Raw genomic sequence first — 25,578 nt, forward strand, 5'->3', positions numbered from 1 at the left:
CGGGATTTTTGCGGTTTATTATTTTAAACCCTGTGGATGCCTACATGGACTGAAGAGGGCCGATCTTCACTGGATTAGACGGGAGTATTTCGGGATTTTTTTTTACAGGTACACCAATGTATTCTACTTGACAAGGGGACCGATGGTCTCCGTGGGACACTAGGTAAGTATGTGTGAGTGTGTAAGTGTGCATGTTTGTGTATTAAACTTGTACTTTCACGGTGTGTGTGTCCTGTTTTTTTGGCCGGTATTTCTTATGTTGTGGAACTACAGGTACCAGCGGGCCTGTTAATTCCCTGCATGATGGTACTTGTGGTTTTCCAAGTACCAGCATGCGGGAGAGGTTTGCTGGGACTTGTAGTTCCACACCAAAAGACACAAATGGGGGGACAGCCTCGGGCTTCACCCCTGGCCCTTGGATGCCTGGAGGGGGGAGACCCCTTAATTTAAGGGGTCCTCACTCCCCAGGAAACCCCGACCAGGGGTGACTAGTTGGGGGGGTAATGCCACGGCCGCAGGGACCTACATAAATGTGTCTGTGGTATTATGTCCATGGCTAGTGGGGCCCGGTGCTGGTTGTATAAATATGGGGGAACCCCAGGCAATTTTTGCCCTGTATTTTAACAACCAGGACCGGCTCAAAGAGCCCGAGGCTAGTTAAGCTTAGGAGGGGGACTCCACGCAATTTTTTATTTCTTTTTTCTTTAACTCTTTCACACACATTTGCATAGAGAAGCATGCATGGATCTCACTGATCCGTACAGGACTATCAAAACACGCCAGCCAGACGCAGGTCTATTTGAGAGCTCCATTTTTTTACGAATTCCATACTTTCCCGGCAGTGTTTGGCTATTGCCGGCAGTGATTGAGAATACGAACTCTTAGTAAATTCCCGTGTTGTATAAAATAAGAGCCGTGTTTCACCGATGGTCTATTGATTTGTATTTGTGTAGTCGGCTGTGTATCAATACGAATAGCCCCAACACTGCCGAGATTTGAGTTTAGTAAATTCCCGAGATCACACTTAGAAAAAAAAACCCAACTCGAATGGATTTTGGAGCTTTAGGAAATTTCCCCCATTAAGTAGAAAAAAGAGAAAGTGCTGTGGTATTGGGCGCACTATGGAAATACATTTTTAAAACGTAACTTTTATTAACCAGTTTCAGGTAAGAACTTGTGACTTTTGTTCACAATATACGTCTGTGAACACAACAATAAAAATTACAGGTTAAGGGGCTGATTCAGGTTGGATCATAAATCGCGATCCATCCGGAATTTTTATGATGGCCCTGTGGGTGCATGCGCAGCACCCGTCCTCTGCATGCGCTCGCACTTTTTGCGGGGAGGGGGGACCACAAAAAAAGCGATCACCTCTCCCTGTCAATCAGGCAGAGGCGGTCGCTGGGGGTGGGCAGCAACTCTTTTGTTTCCAGGGAGGAGACGGAGTATTACGGGGGTGGAGCGTCGCGAACGGAGGCGTGTTGTGGGCGTGACCGTGGCGGCTGCGTGACGTCACACGCAGCCACCGCGAAGGGTAAGATGGCGCCGGGTCTCCTGCAGGTGCAGCTAAGATGTGCCGGCAGGAGGCATCAAGATTTTTGACGATGAAGCAGACATTGTGAGCCGCTCGCAATTTCTCCTTCATCAAGGGGGGGAGGCGCCGATCAGCATTCTGCGCTCCAAAGGATAGCAAATTCTGTTGATTAGTGGAATTTCCAATCTTTACTGAATTAGCCCCTAAATACGGATTTACAATAACATATTAGGGAGGCCAATTCCGGACCATTTTTTCAATCCTGGGATTGAATCCCGGATGTTTTTGGCCCTAAATCCTGGAATCCCGCCAATCGCGACCCTGGGATTGGCCTCCCTATGACATACAGATATGTGCTTTAAAAATATAGAAAGTGAAAAAAGATGAAAAAGGAGAAAGCTACGTCCACTGATTGTGTCTCTCTGGCCATGCAGCCACGCTTGTCTGGTATAGCTGAGTATGATACTGGTAAGTACTGTATGTTAAGGCCCATATAGACGGGCCGATGCGGGAGAGATCTGTGCTGAGCGTGCGGGGGAAGATGGGGGGGCGCTCATTTCACCCAGCGAGTGAGCGACCCGCTAGATTGGCCTGCACGTCAGGCCAATCTAGCACCAGCGATAGCGATGCGTTGGGCTGCGCATCGCTATCGCTGTTAGGGATACACACGGAGCGATCTTGCTGAGAATCTAAGCAATCTAGTCAGATTGCTTAGATTATCGCTCCGTGTGTATCCCCCTTTAGTTTATTACAGATAAGAAAACACAGTATGGTTCAAGGTTCAATACTCTGAGTGTAACACTGGTAAGTATTTAGTATATTGTAGGTGGGTGTACACCATGAGATTGCAGGGGGTTCTGGTGTGTAGTCCCTTTCTGACAAAACACTGACGTTCTGGGAGCAGATGTGACCAGGGTGGTCATTCCGAGTTGATCGCTCGCTAGCAGTTTTTAGCAGCCATGCAAACGCTATGCCACCACCCACTGGGAGTGTACCTTAGCTTAGCAGAAGTGCGAACGAAAGGATCGCAGAGCGGCTACAAAATAATTTTGTGCAGTTTCAGAGTAGCTCAATACCTACTCAGCGCTTGCGGTCACTTCAGACTGTTCAGTTCCTGTTTTGATGTCATGAACACGCCCTGCGTTCGCCCAGCCACTCCTGCGTTTTTCTTGGCATGCCTGCATTTTTGCAAGCCCTCCCTGAAAACGGTCAGTTGACACCCAGAAATGCCCTCTTCATGTCAATCACTCTGCGGCCACCAGTGCGACTGAAAAGCTTCGCTAGACCCTGTGTGAAACTACATCGTTCAAGGCAATTGTACGACTCGCGTGCGCAGTGCGCCGCATACACATGCGCAGAAGTGACGATTTTTTGCCTCATCGCTGCACAGCGAACTAATTCAGCTAGCGATCAACTCGGAATGACCCCCCATGTGCCCAGCACAGAGCTCTCCGGAGCAGTGTAATAACTTATATCACCGTCCGCCTCTGTACCGTGCGCTGTCAGTCACTGACCCTCTGACACAATGCAATGTAACCCTCAGCTGTCACATCACATCCAGCCAGCCATGTGACAGCGATTCCCCCCGCGCCGCGTGTCACTTCATAGCGTGACTTCCCATATGCTAATCAGCAGCTCCACGGAGGTGACCGCTCTGCTCAGACGCTGCCTGCGGCGCGGTGGCTAGGAGTCAGCGTGAGCAGGAGACATGCGGAGTCATGCCGGGGAGCGGGACGGGAACAGGAGCGCAGCCTGGGGTCTGAATAGGGGCCGGAAGCCTCTCCGGTGACATCTAATGCTCACCCCTAATATTTATTTTTACCAGTTATTTATATAGCGCACACATATTCCGCAGCGCTTTACAGAGAATATTTTGGCCATTCACATCAGTCCCTGCCCCAGTGGAGCTTACAATATATATTCCCTACCACATGTACACACACACACATTCACGATAGGGTTAATTTTGTAGGGAGCCAATTAACCTACCAGTATATTTTTGGATTGTGGGAGGAAACCGGAGTACCCGGAGGAAACCCACACAAGTACGGGGAGAATATACAAACTCCACACAGTTAGAGCCATGGTGGGAATCGAACCCATGACCTCAGTGCTGTGAGGCAGTAATGCTAACCATTACACCATCTGTAATAATCACCATCAATTACACAGTGCCTTATTACCCTGCATAACATATATTCATTACCAGTTATTTATATAGCGCACACATATTCCGCAGCGCTGTACAGAGAATCATTTGTCCATTCACATCAGTCCCTGCCCCAGCAGAGCTTACACTCTATATTCCCTACCTCATATGGGTTCATTATTGTCAGAAGACAATTAACCTACCAGTATATTTTTGGATTGTGGGAGAAAAACAGAATAACCAGAGGAAACCCACGCAGCACGGGGAGAACATATAAACCCCACACAGTTAGGGCTGTGGTGGGAATTAAATCCACACAACCTCAGTCAGTCATGAGGTACGGTAGTAATGCTGACCACTGCAGCATCCGTGCTACATATACCTGTCACGGACCCAGTGCCCAGCTGGCTCGTGAGGGGTACTCTTGCAGCCTGTTTCTACGTTCAGTGCGTATGTGCATATAGTGGGAGAATATAACTGTATGTTACAGTATGCCGCACACTGCCTGCAGTGACTACGGAGCTTTGCCTCGCCTAATGTGGCGGACATTAACTGGACAGTATATGGTTAATCTCTGACCTGTCATTTACTAGATACATTACAGTTTGCTATATGCAGAAGGTCAAAAGAAAAAAGAAGATTCCCTATATTGGGCACACTCGGACAATAACACTTTCATAAAGTCAAATAGCTGTCATGATAGATGACCACAAATTCTAAAATATAACTATTATTGAGATCTTTAAAACATGAGCGAAATATAGTGCATGTGAATAAAGTTGTGAAAAAATAATAATAAAGTGAATTAAAAAGCTTAGCCACTGAAATTATTGTGTTTCTTCACTGTCTCCAGTATCTGAACATTGGCCCTCATTCCGAGTTGTCCGCTTGCAAGCTGCTTTTAGCAGCATTGCACACGTTAAGCCGCCGCCTACTGGGAGTGAATCTTAGCTTATCAAAATTGCGAACGAAAGATTCGCAATATTGCGAAAAGACTTCTCTGTGCAGTTTCTGAGTAGCTCGAGACTTACTCTGCCAGTGCGATCAGTTCAGTGCTTGTCGTTTCTGGTTTGACGTCACAAACACACCCAGCGTTCGCCCAGACACTCTTCCGTTTCTCCAGACACTCCCGCGTTTTTCCACACACTCCCATAAAACGTCCAGTTTCCGCCCAGAAACACCCACTTCCTGTCAATCACATTACGATCACCAGAACGAAGAAAAAACCTCGTAATGCCGTGAGTAAAATACCTAACTGCATAGCAAATTTACTTGGCACAGTCGCAGTGCGAACATTGCGCATGCGCAATAAGCAGAAAATCGCTGCGATGCGAAGAAATTTACAGAGCAAACAACTCAGAATGACCCCCAATGTTGCAATGTCTGTAGCAATGCTAGTTGCCTTGTGTCTGATAATGATACCTTTCTATCTAGGAGTGAAAAGCTCCTGTTATGATTTCATTACACCACCACTGTTAGAGTTTTATTCCATATTTGCAGTGTGCGCATCACTGGCTGATCATGCTTGGGTGGTGAACCATCCTTTGAGTGTCTACTATTGTTTACTAAGAATTTATTGCTCCTTCGAGAATTATTATCCTTGTGCTGCTGCTCTCTATACATGAGGCATGTAATTATTCTTCAAGGTGCTCTGTTCTATATAGCAATGAACACTGGGGGTCATTCCGAGTTGTTCGCTCGCAAGCTGCTTTTAGCAGCTTTGTACACGCTAAGCCGCCGCCTACTGGGAGTGAATCTTAGCTTATCAAAATTGCGAACGAAAGATTAGCAAAATTGCGAATAGACACTTCTTAGCAGTTTCTGAGTAGTTCGAGACTTACTCGGCATCTGCGATCAGTTCAGTGCTTGTCGTTCCTGGTTTGACGTCACAAACACACCCAGCGTTCTTTCCACAAGTGGAAAGAGGGTAGAGGCGCTGATATGAAAATATTATTGGTACACACGTACTATGACAATGTATATAATTAATAATTTTTTATTTTAAGCAATAAAAATGATTGTTTGTTTTAATACCGGCCGGTAAATAAGTTCAAATACATTACATGATTTGTGCAATCCTTAAAAATAAACAATTTAAAACAAATCCATTCCTGTATCAAAAGAGCTACAATACAGAGTGTCCTTTATAGTAGACAGATATCCAGATACTGGGGATCTGTTGCACCGATGTGTATGCCCAGCTCAATAGTGATAATCCCTCTTCCCGTCCGCTGGTAGCAGTTCCTTTAAATGCGGACCTATCTGGAAATGAGGTATATTTGATAATGAGCTGTTTTTTGTGCAATACTCAAACTGAATATTAATTTGCCCAGTATGGTTCACTATAAGGCAGTCTCTTAATTGCTAGAGCAAAAGAGGGGCACAATTTTCCATTTGTGCAGATGGTGATTTACTTGGTAATGGGAGAGCTAGACGGCAGTATTTCCATTTATGCGAGGTGTATAATGAAGTGCTCACCTCGTCCTCTCCGCCGGACCACACACCGCTTCCAAGCCACGGTGCCGGCGCTGCCTCCAGCGCTAGTCTCTCCTGCAACCGCTTCTCAGTCTGCTCCCTCTGTGCTGAAGTGTCAGACTCCACACTGCACGGCACTTGCTGTTCCTAGTGTCGCTAGCTTCCGGACCAGGCTACCGACGCTGCTGAGAGTGCTCGTCTCTCCTGCAGCCGTCTCCTGATTGTCTCCCTCTGTGTCTGCAGTGTTGGGCTCCACACTGCCCGTGAACCACGCGGTATTGCGCTGTACCCAGCGCCGCTTCTCCTCAGATGTCGATTAGCTTTCAGGCCATAAAAGGCAGTAGATGAAATGCCGGCTTTTGGTAGAAAGTGTAGAAAGGTTTACGCGTTTCTCTGCCTTTAGATCAACTCGGCAGCTTCCTCAGAACGTAGTGAGGTTGTCTGCATAGGGGTATGTTTTTAAACATTCACAATTCAATACACCTGTGTGAGGTTTAATTTGACCCCTCCTATTTTAACTCTTTCAAATATATTATTACCAATACAGACAGCCTCTCATTGCTTAAAACAATATGCATATTAAAACCACAAAAAGATTCATAGTGTGTTTATGGCTTCATTAGAATATGTTCCCGCTTGCTAAATAATTTATATAAACAGCGTGTATTATAATCTAATTTTTTTTTTTTCTCTCTATGAAATTTACTATACATGTTTGAATTAGGAAGGGTTTTTAACTGTAGCGATAGGTGGTATTATAATAATCTGTCACTTCACCTCTGCTATGGGGGTCATTCCGAGTTGTTCGCTCGCAAGCGGATTTTAGCAGATTTGCTCATGCTAAGCCGCCGCCTACTGGGAGTGAATCTTAGCATCTTAAAATTGCGAACGATGTATTCGCAATATTGCGATTACACACCTCGTAGCAGTTTCTGAGTAGCTCCAGACTTACTCGGCTTCTGCGATCAGTTCAGTGCTTGTCGTTCCTGGTTTGACGTCACAAACACACCCAGCGTTCGCCCAGACACTCCCCCGTTTCTCCGGCCACTCCTGCGTTTTTTCCGGAAACGGTAGCGTTTTTTCCCACACGCCCATAAAACGGCCTGTTTCCGCCCAGTAACACCCATTTCCTGTCAATCACATTACGATCGCCAGAACGATGAAAATGCCGTGAGTAAAATTCCTAAGTGCATAGCAAATTTACTTGGCGCAGTCGTAGAGCGGACATTGCGCATGCGCATTAAGCGGAAAATCGCTGCGATGCGAAGATTTTTACCGAGCGAACAACTCGGAATGACCCCCATAAAGTTTTTTGTTGCACTATTGACATTAGAGCAGTTATTTTAATGTTATAATTACAATGCTCTTATTCTGTGTGGTTGTGATCCACACTTGTTGATTTATATGTCAACACCAATCGCATTCATGTGTGTGAAATGTATTATAGGGTTTTATGACACATTCATATATGTATCCCATACAGCTTTTATTCACTATAAGCAGTGGGATATTCGTTCGATGTAATAAACAATATATATATTGTCCTTTTTCTTATATATAGTGTGGCACCCTGTATTCATGCTCACTTAATAGTGCAGAAGCGCACCCTCATTCCCATTCAATTAATAGTATGTCCCCTCAGTATAGTACCGATCACTATAGTTCCATTCACACACTTTAAATGTATATATATGGGTATATACCCAGTTATTGGGGCCCCCACACTTTATGACTGCGGAATGCAGCCCTATTGTAACACAGCGTTATGCTTTCTAACGCCGCGTGTTATCAGCGGGAAGCCACTGACCGCGGCTCTTCTGTGTGGGAACACCCGTGTGACTGTTTTCAGTGCGGTATGCATACACCTATACCCTACGGCGGGAGCAGCACCTATTCTTGTGCACAGACACAGATTCAAAGGTCCATAACAGACCGGCAATATAAGACAGTGGCTAAGCTAACTAATGGAAAGGACACATAGTTAGTTAGTTAGCTTAGCCACTGTCTTATATTGCCGGTTCACATGCACTATATACTTATTCACATGCACTATATTTCGCTCATGTTTTAAAGATCTCAATAAAAGTTATATTTTAGAATTTGTGGTCATCTATCGTGACAGATATTTGACTTTATGAAAGTATTACAGTCCGAGTGTGCCCAATATAGGGAATCTTCTTTTTTTCTTTTGACCTTCTACAGTTATGATATTCCTTGGAGCACCTCCCAATATAAAAGGTACATACCTGCACTATTGAATAAAAGGGAAAGGACATAAAACAATACATGAATACAATTTAATCAAAATAAATGTCTGTGCGACCCATTTCCTTCCCTGAAGTTTGCTATATGCCTTAGATGTGAGAAATAATCCCTCTTCCTATATAAGTATTGTGCCTATCGGTGAACAATGGGGGTCATTCTGAGATGATCGTAGCTTTGCTAAATTTAGCACAGCTACGATCATTCACACTGACATGCGGGGGGACGCCCAGCACAGGGCCAGTCCGCCCCACGTCAGTGAGATGCCTTTGCACTTCAAGAGTAGCTCCCGAACAGCGCAGCGTTAGCGTGCTGGCCGGGAGCTACTCATCGCTCCCCGGCCTGTGACATCATGCAGCCGCTGCGGCCCACCCCCCGTTCGGTCCGGCCACGCCTGCGTTGGCCGGACCACGCCCACAAAAAACGGCGGCCAAATGCCGCCGTTCCGCCCCACCCCCGCACAACGACCGCCTCTGCCGGTCAATCAGGCAGAGGAGTTCGTAGCGGCCCGGCGGTCTTCGGCCACCTGACCTGCGCTGGCGCACTGTGGCGCCAGCGCATATCTGTCCCGATCGCACCGCTGTGATAAACTGCAGCGTGCAATCGGGTCAGAATGGTCCCCAATATCTCTAGCCTGATATGTGTGTTATAGAATGTCTATGAGTGTTTTATACATAAGGTCTGGAATATTGTGTTATAGTTTGTAATATAATGTTTATTTGTTAGTATAGGATGTGTGAGACTGGGACATTCCACAAAGCCAGTCTCAGATTACCAGCACTGACCCCCCTCTGTCGCAGCCCCCCCTTCACAGGAAACAGCAGTTAGCTGATGGGCTTGTGATATCACAAATGACTAAACAGGGTTAACATCGACTCACATTATGGCCTCAGGGCACCCAATCTTCTTATCAGCATAATTACCTGTCCTTTAACAGGGCTCTTTCTAGACTCTCCAAAGCCACAGGGTTTTCCCTGGTGTCCCTGGACACTTTAAAATATTAGGATTGAAAATCCCACCAATCGGTGCACCCTGCTGAATCACTAGGTGAGCAAAGCATCATGGGAGTTTAAGAGGTTTCAAAAGAGCCTTCAGAGAGATTGCAGGGAAGACTCTGACTAGAGAACGAGGCTGTTGCCGGGAGTCAAGAGATCCTGTCAGCCCATTTGTGTGGAGACCTGGCTCTGCGGAGAGGGTCCAGTATACACAGCTAAGCGTTTGCTCCATCAGGAGCGATCCTAGGTGTGTGACTGGTGGGCCGGCTGGAGCTGGGTGTCTAGTCAGCACGCCCTACCTCTGCAGGGTAGAGGACCATCAGGCCATGCGGCCAGGATCAGCAAGACAGACATCATCGGCCCTTCCAGGAACCAGTATCTGCCAGGAGTATCCAAACGCAAGTATTCCCTGAGGTGGCTAGTGACTGTGTAGGGGCAGGAGGTGTTTCTTTTGTGTGGTTCTTTCTTTGATATAATCTTAACTGTAAGTGTTATTAATGCTACCGCACTGAGCTGTAAAGGACAGCCTTTCTGAAGGCTGCTCCCATAATAAGTGCACATAAACCCAGTGTCCTCACAATACCATGAATACCCTTGACCATGAATACCCACAATACCCTTCTATGAGTATATCATGCTCCATATAGAAGGGGTTTACTGAATGCTAAATTAGAGGCGGGCACCCCAAACATTCATCCACAGCACCAAACTGTACATGAAATAATACCTGGAACCCAGAATTCCAGACTTAGTTATTGATGGACATTTATCCGGGTTCACTACGATCTGCCGGCGGCCACACTATTTTATTCTCCCTCCAGGGGGGTCGTGGACCCCCACGAGGGAGAATAAGTGTCGGTATGCCGGCTGTCGGGGCTCCCAGCGCCGGTATGCTGGTCGCCGGGAGCCCGACCGCCGGCATACTGAAGACCACCCATTTATCCATAGCGTTCCATCATACTCTGCAGAGCTGTATGTGACCACAGACTGAGTATCAGCAGACAGGCAGCGAGGTAAGAGCGCCTGGATCACACAATGGGTAGAAAAGCCCGGTCAGCCTCTATGCATATGTGTGGGCTTCTTCCGCCTGCCTCCGGTAGATGCAGCTCCAGGGAGTGCAACGACGCATTTCACCTAATTGCAACCATGGCTTTCCCTGCGCAGTTCTGAGATTTGCACATCGCACAGTGGGCAGCGGGGCCACAATTACACAGTTTGCCTTGAATTGCGCCAACAAGTCCCGTGACTGCCCTACTTCTCTCAGCAGCGGGTGAGATGGGGAGGCCCATCTACTTTCCCAGGGTCGCACGTAGCGGGTTAGACTAGACCCGCATAAGGCAACCAGCGTTTGTATTTCATTTCACTTTTATTTAGCACTTATGTATTTAATTGTAACTCACACGGTAAATACGATTTTCACATGCATTAATAATACTGCCCAGACACTGGTGGTCATTCCGAGTTGATCGCTCGCAAGCTGCTTTTAGCAGCATTGCACACGCTAAGCCGCTGCCTACTGGGAGTGAATCTTAGCTTATCAAAATTGCGACTAAAAGATTCGCAATATTGCAAAAAGACTTCTCTGTGCAGTTTCTGAGTAGCTCGAGACTTACTCTTCCAGTGCGATCAGTTCAGTGCTTGTCGTTCCTGGTTTGACGTCACAAACACACCCAGCGTTCGCCCAGACACTCTTCCGTTTCTCCAGACACTCCCGCGTTTTTGCCAGAAACTGTAGCGTTTTTTTCACACACTCCCATAAAACGGCCAGTTTCCGCCCAGAAACACCCACTTCCTGTCAATCACATTACGATCACCAGAACGAAGAAAAAACCTTGTAATGCCGTGAGTAAAATACCTAACTGCATAGCAAATTTACTTGGTGCAGTCGCAGTGCGAACATTGCGCATGCGCAGTTAGCGGAAAATCGCTGCAACGCGAAGAAAATTACCGAGCGAACAACTCGGAATGACCACCACTGTTCCGTCTCACGTATAAGCTTCATTGTAGTACACTGTATATTGGGGGTCATTCCGAGTTGATCGCTAGCTGCCGTTGTTAGCAGCACAGCGATCAGGCTAAAAATCGGCATTTCTGCACATGCGTATGCACCGCAATGCGCACGCGCGACGTACGGGTACAAAGACCTTTGTGGTTTTGCACAGGTTCTAGTGAAGCTTTAAGTCGCATGGCACAACGCAAGAAGATTGACAGGAAGAGAGCGTTTCTGGGTGTCAACTGACCGTTTTCAGGGAGTGTTTGGAAAAACGCTGGCGTGCCGGGGAAAACGCAGGTGTGGCTGGGCAAAGTCAAAAGCCAACCCTCCAACAATTGAATCAACGCACACGAAGAGTAACTACAGGGCTGGTCTTGTTTTGCACAAAATACTTTTGCAGGCGCTCTGCTGCACAGGCGTTCGCACTTCTGCAAAGCGAAAATACACTCCCAGTGGGCGGCGACAATGCGTTTGCACGGCTGCTAAAAACTGCTAGCGAGCGATCAACTCGGAATGACCCCCATTGTGTACAAAGTGGGGAATGTGCAATCAGCCTTTTCCGCGTTTTCCTTAGTCCTGGCGTAAACCAAGTGAATATTGGCCCTCATTCCGAGTTGTTCGCTCGGTAAAAATCTTCGCATCGCAGCGATTTTCCACTTAATGTGCATGCGCAATGTTCGCACTGCGACTGCGCCAAGTAAATTTGCTATGCACTTAGTAATTTTACTCACGGCTTTTTCATCGTTCTGGCGATCGTAATGTGATTGACAGGAAATGGGTGTTACTGGGCGGAAACAGGCCGTTTTATGGGCGTGTGGGAAAAAACGCTACAGTTTCCGGAAAAAACGCAGGAGTGGCCGGAGAAACGGAGGAGTGTCTGGGCGAACGCTGGGTGTGTTTGTGACGTCAAACCAGGAACGACAAGCACTGAACTGATCGCAGATGCCGAGTAAGTCTGGAGCTACTCAGAAACTGCTACGAGGTGTGTAATCGCAATATTGCGAATACATCGTTCGCAATTTTAAGATGCTAAGATTCACTCCCAGTAGGCGGCGGCTTAGCATGAGCAAATCTGCTAAAATCCGCTTGCGAGCGAACAACTCGGAATGACCTCCATTGTGCGCTACCATTTTCTCCTGGTGTAAACCTGCCGCATTTGCTACTGTTACAGAGCTGGATGTACCGTGAGATGCCCCGGAGCAGCGCACACACATAATTGTGTCTCTTATTGGCTGCATTTTACACCTGCATTGTGTACACACAATACGCCCATTCCTTCATGAGTCTTTATTTGTGGGATCACACTAAGATAACGCGCCAGAGAACGCAGAACAGAGCTGAGCAGATTCTTGCCTGGGGAAGTCATCTTACATGAGATCGTGTCCATCTTGACGTTGGGCGGCGTTGGACGTCTAAGGGGTTGTAGTGAGAAGGGTTACAGGAGATGTAAATGAGTAAAGAGGTGTGTTGGGGTTAGAGGGCTGAGGAAAGATGAGAGACTGGAAGTTTACGTGCTTGGACGTGTTCAGAACCTTGCGTGAAGAAAGGTGGAGAGCAGTTTATCAGAAGAAGTCTTAGGAGGTACGACGTTTATACTATGGATATTTACTAAGGCGGCATCTTTAGTAAACCATGGTAATAAAACTGCTGGTCAGCCACATATGTAAGCCAGGCCCGTTGCTTACGTGTGTGGATGATGGGCAGTCTCACCATGGTTTCCTGAAGATGCGGTAGTGCCTGATCAGGACGTTCGTGAACACGCTGGAGACAGCAGAGCTTGCAGAAATGGTGAAAGTGTTGAAACTGAAGAAAACTGAGATCGCTCTGGCGATGAGAAGACGCGGTTGAGTTCATTTGAAAAGTTACAGCGGAAGAAGGGATTGCAGTCTGCAGAAAACAAGACAGCGATCGATCGTCATGGTCAATGGAAGAGTCAGCCCAGCGGGAGAGGCCACACAGAGGAGATCGGAGGGAGCGGTTTGGCAGTAGAGGGAGAATTTGTGGATAAACAAATAATGTAACGGAATCACTCAATACACAGAAAGCAGCGATGACGTCAATACAAAAGCAATGAGACAGCCAGGCAGAGGAGAGATAAAGGAGTGTTGGCTTGGATGATAGTAATGACAAATTGCAGACCTGGACAGGTAGGTGAGATGGAGAGCACCGTACAAAGAACAGCGGGGGAAACGTCTTACAGCCACGACTGTGATTGCCAGAAGGTTGAGATTGCTTAGAAGAAAGAGGCCGTGTATGAAGGAAAGTTGATGAAAGCTGGGGTTGGGCACATTTATAGCGATTGGCGGTAGATGACTGGTTTGACGTTTGGCGAATGACATAAGAAAGCCCTGAAGGCTACTCTTCTACCTTTATCATATCATTTCCCCGTGGTCTTATAGGCTTTACAGATTTTGGCGCGATGTGGTCTTCAGAGCAATTATATTATTCATGAAGTGAGGCGTCTGCGCACATTCTAGATAATTATGGGAGAATAACATCATTACCAGAGGCGGATTGGCCATTGGGGTTTACAGGGAAGAGTCCCGGTGGGCCGACGCACCCACGGGGCCTGTTTTGTTTGAGGACATGTGGTCCTTTGTATAGACATAATCAATAAGATGCAAAATAATTTGCATATATGAAAATGACTTTGCCACTTAGCCTGTGATTGCAGATGATCTAGTGTATGCTCTGCCTGCCTGCTTGGCTGACATATAAGATTGAGTGAATAGTGATTGGGATACGGTTGGTGTAATAAGCAAGAAAATATATCTATCTAAAGAATGATATAGTTTCTTAAATTCTAAAGGTGTATCATATAATGTGTCATAATATTTAATTTTATTTCTTTTTAACTTCCCCTTGATGCTGGACATGCCCACTATCTGGAAAGTCTTGGGGGGAGGGTGCTGCTGCCATGGCCCATGGCCAGACCTTACACCTCTGGTGCTGCCCATGTGGGGCCTCTAGTACAAATTTTTCCAGGGCCGCTTTTTGTTCCCAATCCGCCCTGATCATTACTGTCCACCTGTATCGGGTGCTAAGTATCATGAGACGATGTGCCATTGCGTTCAGCATTGCCGCAACGTTCCAACAGCACATCACCAGCAGGAACTGAATTGCCCCATAACTGGAATTACATTGGTCTCAAGTTGTCCCCAGATAGGCACTGGCGCCCCCCAGAGGGTGAATTGTAGCTGCAATGATAGCGTGATCTGAGAAAGCACAGCCGCACGGTATAAGCATCTTTACCATAGAGCAAACCTCACAGTGACTAGGACCTCCCAGGGCAGGAAGAGATATATCGCCATACAACGGGGGACTGATGGCCTGCCAAGTGTCAGCCAAGCCCAACGCTCTCATACCCCTGCTAAGGGCTTTTATTGGGACTGAATGGATGACTTGTTGTCAGGTAGATGGTGGAAAAGAAAGGAGTTCAGAGACGTAATTTGCCTGGCGTAGGAAGCATTTACACTGTACAACGTGTTCTGTGCATTTCTATCTGAGCAGTAAGGATGATGAAACAATCTTCATCTCGGTGGAGAATAAGGAGAAGGGGAGAGAGCTGTGTAGGAGTATTTCCCTCCATGTGATGGTGTGGATGACATACCGCAGTAATTATCTTACACATCAGCTTCCTGCAGAAGACAAGTCGCCCACTGCCCATGTAGTGACAGGAACACTAAATAATGATATTGGGTGGCGTTGGGTATGGTGAGCCAGCTGCCAGGACCCCGGCAGCAGAATGCCGGCAGTGTGGGGAAAGGGGAGGTGACAGGGGATTGACGTTTCTTCACTCCCCCCGTCACCCGGCCCCATAGCCCTGCATGCTAATATGGACGAGATTGTCCATATTGGCATGTATAAACGAGCTGACACCAACGATAAATGAGCGCGGGGCCGGGCATCGTTCATCGCTGGTGCCTCCACACTGAAAGATATGAACAACATATGAGCTAGAGGGGCGATTGTGAGGAAATAACCATTGTTAGGCATCTTACCAAAAAAACATTTAGCAACACACCATATGTTATTATATAACAGATTGCTATTACAGTATGGAAACTTACACGGCTCAATAATTATCCATTCAGTGCTAAGTTACATTACAACCACTAAACCAAGGAAGTATAAACCAGCTGCGTAGGAGGTGGGACTGCGTACAGCACTTAGGGGACTGCGTACAGCACTTAGAGGGACTGCGTGCAGTACTTAGAGGGACTGCGTGCAGCACATAGAGGGACTGCGTGCAGCACATAGAGGGACTGCGTGCAGCACATAGAGGGACTGCGTGCAGCACATAGAGGGACTGCGTACAGCACATAGAGGGACTGCGTACAGCACATAGAGGGACTGCATACAGCACATAGAGGGACTGCGTCTAGCACTTAGAGGGACTGCGTGCAGCACTTAGAGGGACTGCGTGCAGCACTTAGAGGGACTGGTTGCAGCACTTAGAGGGACTGGGTGCAGCACTTAGAGGGACTGCGTGCAGCACTTAGAGGGACTGGGTACAGCACATAGAGGGACTGCGTGCAGCACTTAGAGGGACTGCGTACAGCACTTAGAGGGACTGGGTACAGTACTTAGAGGGTCTGCGTACAGCACTTAGAGGGACTGCGTACAGCACTTAGAGGGAGAGCACTTAGAGGGACTGCGTACAGCACTTAGAGGGACTGGGTACAGCACTTAGAGGGACTGCGTACAGCACTTAGAGGGACTGCGTACAGCACATAGAGGGACTGCGTACAGCACTTAGAGGGACTGCGTACAGCACTTAGAGGGACTGGGTACAGCACTTAGAGGGACTGAGCACTTAGAAGGACTGCGTACAGCACTTAGAGGGACTGCGTACAGCACTTAGAGGGACTGCGTACAGCACTTAGAGGGACTGCGTACAGCACTTAGAGGGACTGCGTACAGCACTTAGAGGGACTGCGTACAGCACTTAGAGGGACTGCGCACAGCACTTAGCGGGACTGCATACAGCACATAGAGGGACTGCGTACAGCACTTAGAGGGACTGCGTACAGCACTTAGAGGGACTGCGTACAGCACTTAGAGGGACTGCGTACAGCACTTAGAGGGACTGCGTACAGCACTTAGAGGGACTGCGTACAGCACTTAGAGGGACTGCGTACAGCACTTAGAGGGACTGCGTACAGCACTTAGAGGGACTGCGTACAGCACTTAGAGGGACTGCGCACAGCACTTAGAGGGACTGCGCACAGCACTTAGCGGGACTGCATACAGCACATAGAGGGACTGTGTACAGCACTTAGAGGGACTGCGTACAGCACTTAGAGGGACTGCGTACAGCACTTAGAGGGACTGCGTACAGCGCTTAGAGGGACTGGATACAGCGCCTAGAGGGACTGGGTACAGCGCCTAGAGGGACTCGGTACAGCGCCAAGAGGGACTGGTTACAGCACTTAGAGGGACTGTGTACAGCGCTTAGAGGGACTGAGCACTTAGAGGGACTGCGTACAGCACTTAGAGGGACTGCGTACAACACTTAGAGGGACTGCGTACAGCACTTAGAGGGACTGCGTACAGCACTTAGAGGGACTGCGTACAGCACTTAGCGGGACTGCGTACAGCACTTAGCGGGACTGCATACAGCACATAGAGGGACTGCATACAGCACATAGAGGGACTGCGTACAGCACTTAGAGGGACTGCGTACAGCACTTAGAGGGACTGCGTACAGCACTTAGAGGGACTGCGTACAGCACTTAGAGGGACTGCGTACAGCACTTAGCGGGACTGCGTACAGCACTTAGAGGGACTGCGTACAGCACTTAGAGGGACTGCGTACAGCACTTAGAGGGACTGCGTACAGCAGTTAGAGGGACTGCGTACAGCGCTTAGAGGGACTGGATACTGCGCCTAGAGGGACTGGGTACAGCGCCTAGAGGGACTGGGTACAGCGCCTAGAGGGACTCGGTACAGCGCCTAGAGGGACTGGTTACAGCACTTAGAGGGACTGAGCACTTAGAGGGACTGCGTACAGCACTTAGAGGGACTGCATACAGCACTTAGAGGGACTGCATACAGCACTTAGAGGGACTGCATACAGCACTTAGAGGGACTGCATACAGCACTTAGAGGGACTGCATACAGCACTTAGAGGGACTGCATACAGCACTTAGAGGGACTGCATACAGCACTTAGAGGGACTGCATACAGCACTTAGAGGGACTGCATACAGCACATAGAGGGACTGCGTACAGCACATAGAGGGACTGGGTACAGCACATAGAGGGACTGGGTACAGCACATAGAGGGACTGGGTACAGCGCTTAGAGGGACTGGGTACAGCGCTTAGAGGGACTTGGTACAGCGCTTAGAGGGACTGGGTACAGCACTTAGAGGGACTGCGTACAGCACTTAGAGGGACTGCGTACAGCACTTAGAGGGACTGGGTACAGCACTTAGAGGGACTGGGTACAGCACTTAGAGGGACTGGGTACAGCACTTAGAGGGACTGCGTACAGCGCTTAGATGGACTGGGTACAGCACTTAGAGGGACTGCGTACAGCGCTTAGAGAGACTGGGTCCAGCACTTAGAGGGACTGCGTACAGCACTTAGAGGGACTGGGTACAGCACTTAGAGGGACTGAGCACTTAGAAGGACTGCGTACAGCACTTACAGGGACTGCGTATAGCACTTAGATGGACTGCGTACAGCGCTTAGAGGGACTGCGTACAGCGCTTAGAGGGACTGGGTACAGTGCTTAGAGGGACTGTGTACAGTGCTTAGAGGGACTGTGTACAGTGCTTAGAGGGACTGGGTACAGCACTTAGAGGGACTGCGTACAGCGCTTAGAGGGACTGGGTACAGCGCTTAGAGGGACTGCGTACAGCGCTTAGAGGGACTGCGTACAGCGCTTAGAGGGACTGCGTACAGCGCTTAGAGGGACTGCGTACAGCACTTAGAGGGACTGTGTACAGCACTTAGAGGGACTGGGTACAGCACACAATGGGACTTTTACATATAAACAGCACTTAGAAGGACTGCGTACAGCACTTACAGGGACTGCGTATAGCACTTAGATGGACTGCGTACAGCACTTAGAGGGACTGCGTACAGCGCTTAGAGGGACTGGGTACAGCGCTTAGAGGGACTGAGCACTTAGAGCAGGCCTGGCCAACCTGTGGCTCTCCAGATGTTGTGAAACTACACATCCCAGCATGCCCTGCCACAGTTTTAGCCTTCCCTAATAGCAAAACTGTAGCAAAGCATGATGGGACTTGTAGTTTTACAACAGCTGGAGAGCCACAGGTTGGCCAGGCCTGACTTAGAGGGACTGCGTACAGCACTTAGAGGGACTGCGTACAGCACATAGAGGGACTGCATACAGCACATTGAGGGACTGCGTACAGCACTTAGAGGGACTGCGTATAGCACTTAGAGGGACTGGGTACAGCGCTTAGAGGGACTGGGTACAGCGCTTAGAGGGACTGGGTACAGCGCTTAGAGGGACTGCGTACAGCGCTTAGAGGGACTGCGTACAGCGCTTAGAGGGACTGAGCACTTAGAGGGACTGAGCACTTAGAGGGACTGCATACAGCACTTAGAGGGACTGCGTACAGTACATAGAGGGACTGCGTACAGCACATAGAGGGACTGGGTACAGCGCTTAGAGGGACTGGGTACAGCGCTTAGAGGGACTGTGTACAGTGCTTAGAGGGACTGGGTACAGCACTTAGAGGGACTGTGTACAGCACTTAGAGGGACTGTGTACAGCGCTTAGAGGGACTGCGTACAGCGCTTAGAGGGACTGCGTACAGCGCTTAGAGGGACTGCGTACAGCACTTAGAGGGACTGTGTACAGCACTTAGAGGGACTGGGTACAGCACACAATGGGACTTTTACATATAAACGGGGAAAGCGTACCACCAGCTGTACCGTCAGGAGGGAACACAACTGGATTCTTGTAAGAATAAAGAACACTGTATGATCCCCCCCCCTGTGTACCTCTCCCCTGCTGCCTGTCCCTATGTCACTCATCTCACCTCTCTCTCATCAGCACCAGTCACACCGCGTTGCGGCACACCCTTGTGTCTCCCATTCTCAGAGAAACCAGCGCTCTCCCCCCCGTTGCTGACAAGCTCCTTGGGGGTCATTCAGGTGCGTTTGCTCCTGCAAGCATCTGCGCAAAGTACAGAGTTTTGGTACTTTGCGCATGATCCGTTCTGCACGTGAGCGAACGGGTCTTGCTGCACAGGACGCAGGCCGGCATCAGACTGTCTTTGATTGACAGTCTGATGCCGCTTTGGGGAGCGGGAAGTGGTCTGTAACGGCCTCCGTTTGTGAAAATGGAGGCATGTCGCAGCTGTTTTGGGGGGTGGGAAGAAGCCAAGGATCTCCCTCATAGGACGGAGATTTTCCGGCCTCTGCGATGTGCTGCTTGCGTGGCAACATGGGCACCGTAAGCTGCCCGATGGTGGGTGGTCTGATCCGATGATGTGTACTAGGATGAAGGTCAGATCACTAGTGCAGCAGGAGCCATCTGCGTGTAACAGATGCATCCTGCCGTATCACCATACAGCGCTATCACTTCCAAGGAAGCGGCAGTGATAGCGAAACCAACCACACCTGAATGACTCCTGACCTTTCACCCCACCGCCTGCATGACCCACGTCAGCTGTGCTACCATCATCTCCACTCTACAGAAACTGCCCTCACTACACTCTGCAATGACCTCCAACTACTCTGCTCATTCTCCATGACCTCTCTCCGGCCTCTGACACTGTGGACCACCCTCTCCTCCTGCATACCCTTCACTCCCTCAGTCTGATACTGCCCCCTGCTGGCTGTCCTCCTGCCTCTCTGACCGTTCCTTCTCTGTCTCCTCTCAGGACTCCACTTCTCCCCTTCTTCCACCTGCAGTTGTTGTCCCCCACCGTTCTGTACTTGGGCCCACGCCTGCTCATATTGGGTCATGCTACGAGCACGTGCCAAGTCACTATTACTCCCTATGTCCATTGGTACAGATCAGTAATATGCACACACAGAATATCACGCTAGTTACAGATTCAGCCACAAGTGCTCTGCAATATCACACCGCCATCATAACCTGGTCTTACAGGTGTCCTGCGTGACGTGCGCAGAGCCGAACCCATGTACCTGATGTCGGAGACTTGCAGCGGTCCAGCTCCAGCGACACAGGGCTGTCGGCGAGTTCCGTTAGACCTGCAAGCAAAGGAATCACATTAAAATAACGGCAATAACATGCAAAGCTCCAGACCTATGAGCTGCCCCCGGGGACCCTTCTGCCTGCAGTGACTGTGGGGGTAATTCAGATCTGATCGCAGCAGCAAATGTGTTAGCAGTTGGGCAAAACCATGTGCACTGCAGGTGGGGCAGATGTAACATGTGCAGAGAGAGTTAGATTTGGGTGGGTTATTTTGTTTCTGTGCAGGGTAAATACTGGCTGCTTTATTTCTACACTGCAATTTAGATTTCAGCTTGAACACACCCCACCCAAATCTAACTCTCTCTCTGCACATGTTACATCGGGTGTGGTTCGTTTTATCGACAGTATCTAGGTCGACCACTATAGGTCGACAGTCACTAGGTCGACATGGATGGAAGGTCGACAGGGTTTCTAGGTCGACATGTGCTAGGTCGACAGGTCTAAAGGTCGACATGAGGAATTTTTATTTTTTTTGGGTGTCGTTTTCTTCGTAGAGTGACCGGGATCCCAAATTAGTGCACCGCGTCCCCTCGCATGGCTCGCGGCTTCGGGCATGGTGCCTTCGCTCCGCTACCGCTTTGCTCGGCACACTTTACCGTTCCAATTGTAGTCCACGTGGATCGTTAAGTATGAATTTTTTTTTTTTTAAACTCATGTCGACCTTTAGACCTGTCGACCTAGCACATGTCGACCTAGAAACCCTGTCGACCTTCCATCCATGTCGACCTAGTGACTGTCGACCTATAGTGGCCGACCTATACATTGTCGACCTAGACACTGTCGATCTTCAGACCGGATCCCGTTACATCTGCCCCACCTGCAGTGCAGCATGGTTTTGCCCAACTGCTAAATTTGCTGCTGTGATCAGGTCTGAATTACCCCCATGGTTTTACCCAACTGCTAACAAATTTGCTGCTGCAATCAGGTCTTAATTAGGCCCTTTATCCCGCCCTCGCAGATTAATACCCTCATGTGCAGGTGAAATCATTTTCTGCTTATCAAATGTTTGCAGGAAAAAGAACTTGACGTTCAGCAGAGGCTGAGAAATCGTGGCTGGCGTCCAAGCCCCGCTACTGCCGCTTGCAGATGAGAGCACATGCACAAACAGCAATATATTATACGGTGACACCAGCTCGGGATACAGGCAGTAAACATTTATGAGACGTGGAAGATTAAACCTATTTGTTAGACACTGCTACTTGTGTTACTCAGGGGATAAAACCACTGGCATTACCCCAGCAGAGGGATCTGTAGTGTCACTGCGAGACACCGCGCCGCCGCTGTGCTGGGAGATACTGCGCAGGCGCTAGTAATGCCGCATGAGGGGGAATCTGCGCTTCAGTCCCACAGACACACGGGTCCCTATGGCTGCACAGATATTCTAACCCCGCCGCCATCTGTGCGGTAAGTAGTTGCCGGTATAATATTCATGCGGTAAGTCTATGGGCAGAGAGCAACAGCTAACTGGCTTCGTCACTATCACCTTGTCATCATCTGTGCCCTGTTCTCTCCACTCACTCTCTTCTTCACCCTCTACAAACAGTCTCGCGTCTGCAGATCGGCCGGCTTCCCGCACCGCCAGCAAACTCTGACCCTGTTACATATGCGCCATTATCTAGGAAGCTGACTGAGACTATACAAAAACCTCCGCTCTGCGTAAGCCAACAGGAAGAAAACATTCATGCACGGGAGAAAACACATTGTGCAGAACAAACACAAGCTCCACGATCAGCCCCCGGAGAACTTACTCTGATAAGAAGTACGGATCCGTTTCGTTAAATCTGGGTAAAAATTAGACAGGCCACGCATGCAAAAGTTGTCTGTGGAACATGCCAGCGCATCAGCAGATCAGCGGCAGCGGCAGCAGGCAGAGGAAAGAAAGGAAAAGAAAACAAGAGTGTGCGGTGAAAGAAGGTGCAATCCACAGCACTCTAGGTGATCGCTCACCTCCAGCTAGTCAGGAAGTCATCTTTGGAGAAATGCGTGTGGATGCTGATGAAGGGACGCAGCATTTCCGGGGGTCAGAGCCTTATCGGACTGGCACAAAAGGCGGGGCGCAGGAAGAGTATCTGGGTTCTGCTTGGTTATTTAATAAGCAGCAGTGTTAGGATACATGATAAAGGTTTATACTGTGGAATGAATATTCCAGGTCCCTGCATTTGCTGTCTACGCAGTAGAATGGGCACTACGATAGCTAAGACCTGGATACATTCGGGTTCACTACGGCTGGCCGGCGGTCGGGCTCCCGGCGACCAGCATCCCGGCGCCGGGAGCCCGACCGCCGGCTTACCGACAGCTTGGCGAGCGCAAATGAGCCCCTTGCGGGCTCGCTGCGCTACGCGCGCCACACTATTTTATTCTCCCTCTATGGGGGTCGTGGACCCCCACGAGGGAAAATAAGTGTCGGTATGCCGGCTGTCGGGCTCCCGGCGCCGGTATACTGAGCGCCGGGAGCCCGACCGCCGGCAAACAGAAGACCACCCGATACATTCATATAATACTGTATGTCAGTATCAGGGATGTTAGGGACCCACCTCATAAGGTCACAGTGATGTGGTAGGTGTGCCCACATGTTTGGCCACAAATTATACTAAGTACCTCAATTTTACTCCATGTTCATGAGTATATTATAATTGTTCTTATTAGCAGTGTTCTTAGTGCTTAGAGTGTTTTCTGTGTGGCACTACAAGTCTCAGCAAGGTAGCACCTCGTAAGTTTAAGATTAGGGTGCAGTCCAGCCCCCCACCCCCTTTACTCTGTAATTGTGTATGTATGTACACTTGTAATTGCTGTTGGCATATTAGAAGGGGCACTATGATAGGTAAGACCTGGATGCATTTATATAATATGTCAGTATTAGGGATGTTAGGGACCCACCTGATGAGGTCACCTTGACGTGGTGGTAGGCCCACATTTTTGGCCCAAAATTGTGCTAAGAACCTGAATTTTGTTCCATGTTAAATTGAGTTTATTATAATTGCTGACATAAAGTACATCAGGTTGTGCCAATATACCTTTGCAATTTGCTTTTATTTCCGCTGACACCTCCAGACAGCGCTTCAGATCCACACACATTTTTCCAATAGAAATAAATGAAAATAAATGTAAAACACGTAATGCAGGCAGTGACACATACAGTAATAAAGTTACTCTGATGCACAAACAAGCCCCAGAGACACGTGTGCTGTGTGGTAAGCAGGACAGAGGCAGCCCTGGTGGTATAATCACGGTGTGCGCCATAATCAGCCTTTCCCAGCAGTGATACAGCGACGGGGACATTTGCTGAAATGAGCGGCCGCTGGTGGAAATGACATGAAGCGGAATCTGCACGTCACTATGTCACCACACACAGCGGCACGCGGTACAATGACACAACGTCTTCACGTGTCAGTGAGACAAAGAGAGACACCGTCCTGACACTGCAACTGTACGGCCAGGGGTGGAACCTGTGGCGGGTTTTTAACACTCTCCGATAACTACTATCTACAGTAGATCTAGAAATAGTTTTACGTAACATAATAATAACAACATGTAATAATAATAGTAATATAGAAATGTACAGTAGCTGTGAATAGCACTTTGTTTCACGGGCTGGCAGTGCCGGCACGGCGCTGTACACTGAGATGTGACTGGGCCTGGGTACACCTGTTATACTGGCATGCACTGAACCATACAAACGCTATTTAATCCTGATTAACAAACCTTTTTCTCTGAATGACAAAGGCACAAAGTGATCAGGAAACAAACAGCTACAAAAAAGGAACGGCTGGACAGTAACTGCTTATTCTGCGCTGGTCTGATCCTGCGTTATTCTGCGCTGGTCTGATCCTGCGTTATTCTGTGCTGGTCTGATCCTGCGTTAATCTGCGCTGGTCTGATCCTGCGTTATTCTGCGCTGGTCTGATCCTGCGTTATTCTGCGCTGGTCTGATCCTGCGTTATTCTGCGCTGGTCTGATCCTGCGTTAATCTGCGCTGGTCTGATCCCGCGTCTCCTGTGATGTAGGGACCCTGATAATGTGTTACAGAGCGCATTGGCCTCTGCTCCAGGTACATCCGCTGCCACACAATGCAATAAGCGGGGGTCCAGCAAGAGGCGGCCTCCCTGACGTGTCTCCTATCATCGGGACAGTGTTTCCCAACATCTGACATCTCATTCCTGTGCGACTGTTGGAATCTTTAATTGTGGCTGGGGATGCGGCTGGGGATAGGGAGGCCGTGATCTGAGGATGGGGATAGGGAGGCCGTGGTCTGCGGCTGGGGATAGGGTGGCCGTGGTCTGTGGATGGGGATATGGAGGCCGTGGTCTGCGACTGGGGATAGGGTGGCCGTGGTCTGCGGCTGGGGATAGGGAGGTTGCGGCCTGCGGCTGGAGATAGGGAGGCTGTGGTCTGAGGATGGGGATAGGGAGGCCGTGGTCTGCGGCTGGGTATAAGAGGCTGTGGTCTGCGGATGGGGATAGGGAGGCCGTGGTCTGCGGTTGGGGATAAGGAAAGGCCACAGCTTCCATCTGGGGATAGGGAGGTTGTGGCCCGCAGCAGGGTATAGGGAGGCCGTGGTCTGAGGCTGGGGATAGGGAGGCCGTGGTCTGAGGCTGGGGATAGGGAGGCCGTGGTCTGAGGCTGGGGATAGGGAGGCCATGGTCTGAGGCTGGGGATAGGGAGGCCGTGGTCTGCGGCTGGGGATAGGGAGGTCGTGGTCTGCGGCTGGGGATGTGGAGGCTGTGGTCTGCGGCTGGAGATAGGGAGGGCGTGGTCTGTGGCTGTGGTCAGGAAAAGGCCTGGTCTGCGGCTGGGGATAGGGAGGGCGTGGTCTGCGGCTGGGGATATGGAGGCTGTGGTCTGCGGCTGGAGATAGGGAGGGTGTGGTCTGCGGCTGTGGTCAGGAAAAGGCCTGGCCTGTGGCTGGGGATAGGGAGGCCGTGGTCTGAGGCTGGGGATAGGGAGGCCGTGGTCTGCGGCTGGGGATA

General features: G+C 49.3%; 1 protein-coding gene across 9 annotated transcripts in view; it reads right to left on the reverse strand.

Annotated features, from left to right (window-relative positions):
• STXBP5L (syntaxin binding protein 5L) overlaps nucleotides 1-25,578 on the reverse strand; it is a 619,515-nt gene that overhangs the window by 106,790 nt on the left and 487,147 nt on the right. For 5 of the 9 annotated variants that reach the window (XM_063956843.1, XM_063956842.1, XM_063956845.1 and 2 more), the window contains 2 exons: nucleotides 22,360-22,431; nucleotides 20,542-20,607 (listed from right to left, as the gene is read on the reverse strand). In XM_063956843.1, the coding sequence (XP_063812913.1) occupies nucleotides 20,542-20,607; nucleotides 22,360-22,431 (138 nt within the window). The remainder of the gene's footprint in view (nucleotides 1-20,541; nucleotides 20,608-22,359; nucleotides 22,432-25,578) is intronic. The other 4 variants (XM_063956846.1, XM_063956848.1, XM_063956850.1 and 1 more) reach the window with 1 other exon arrangement.

Source organism: Pseudophryne corroboree, chromosome 2 (genome assembly GCF_028390025.1).
Source record: "Pseudophryne corroboree isolate aPseCor3 chromosome 2, aPseCor3.hap2, whole genome shotgun sequence".
NCBI lineage: Eukaryota > Metazoa > Chordata > Amphibia > Anura > Myobatrachidae > Pseudophryne > Pseudophryne corroboree.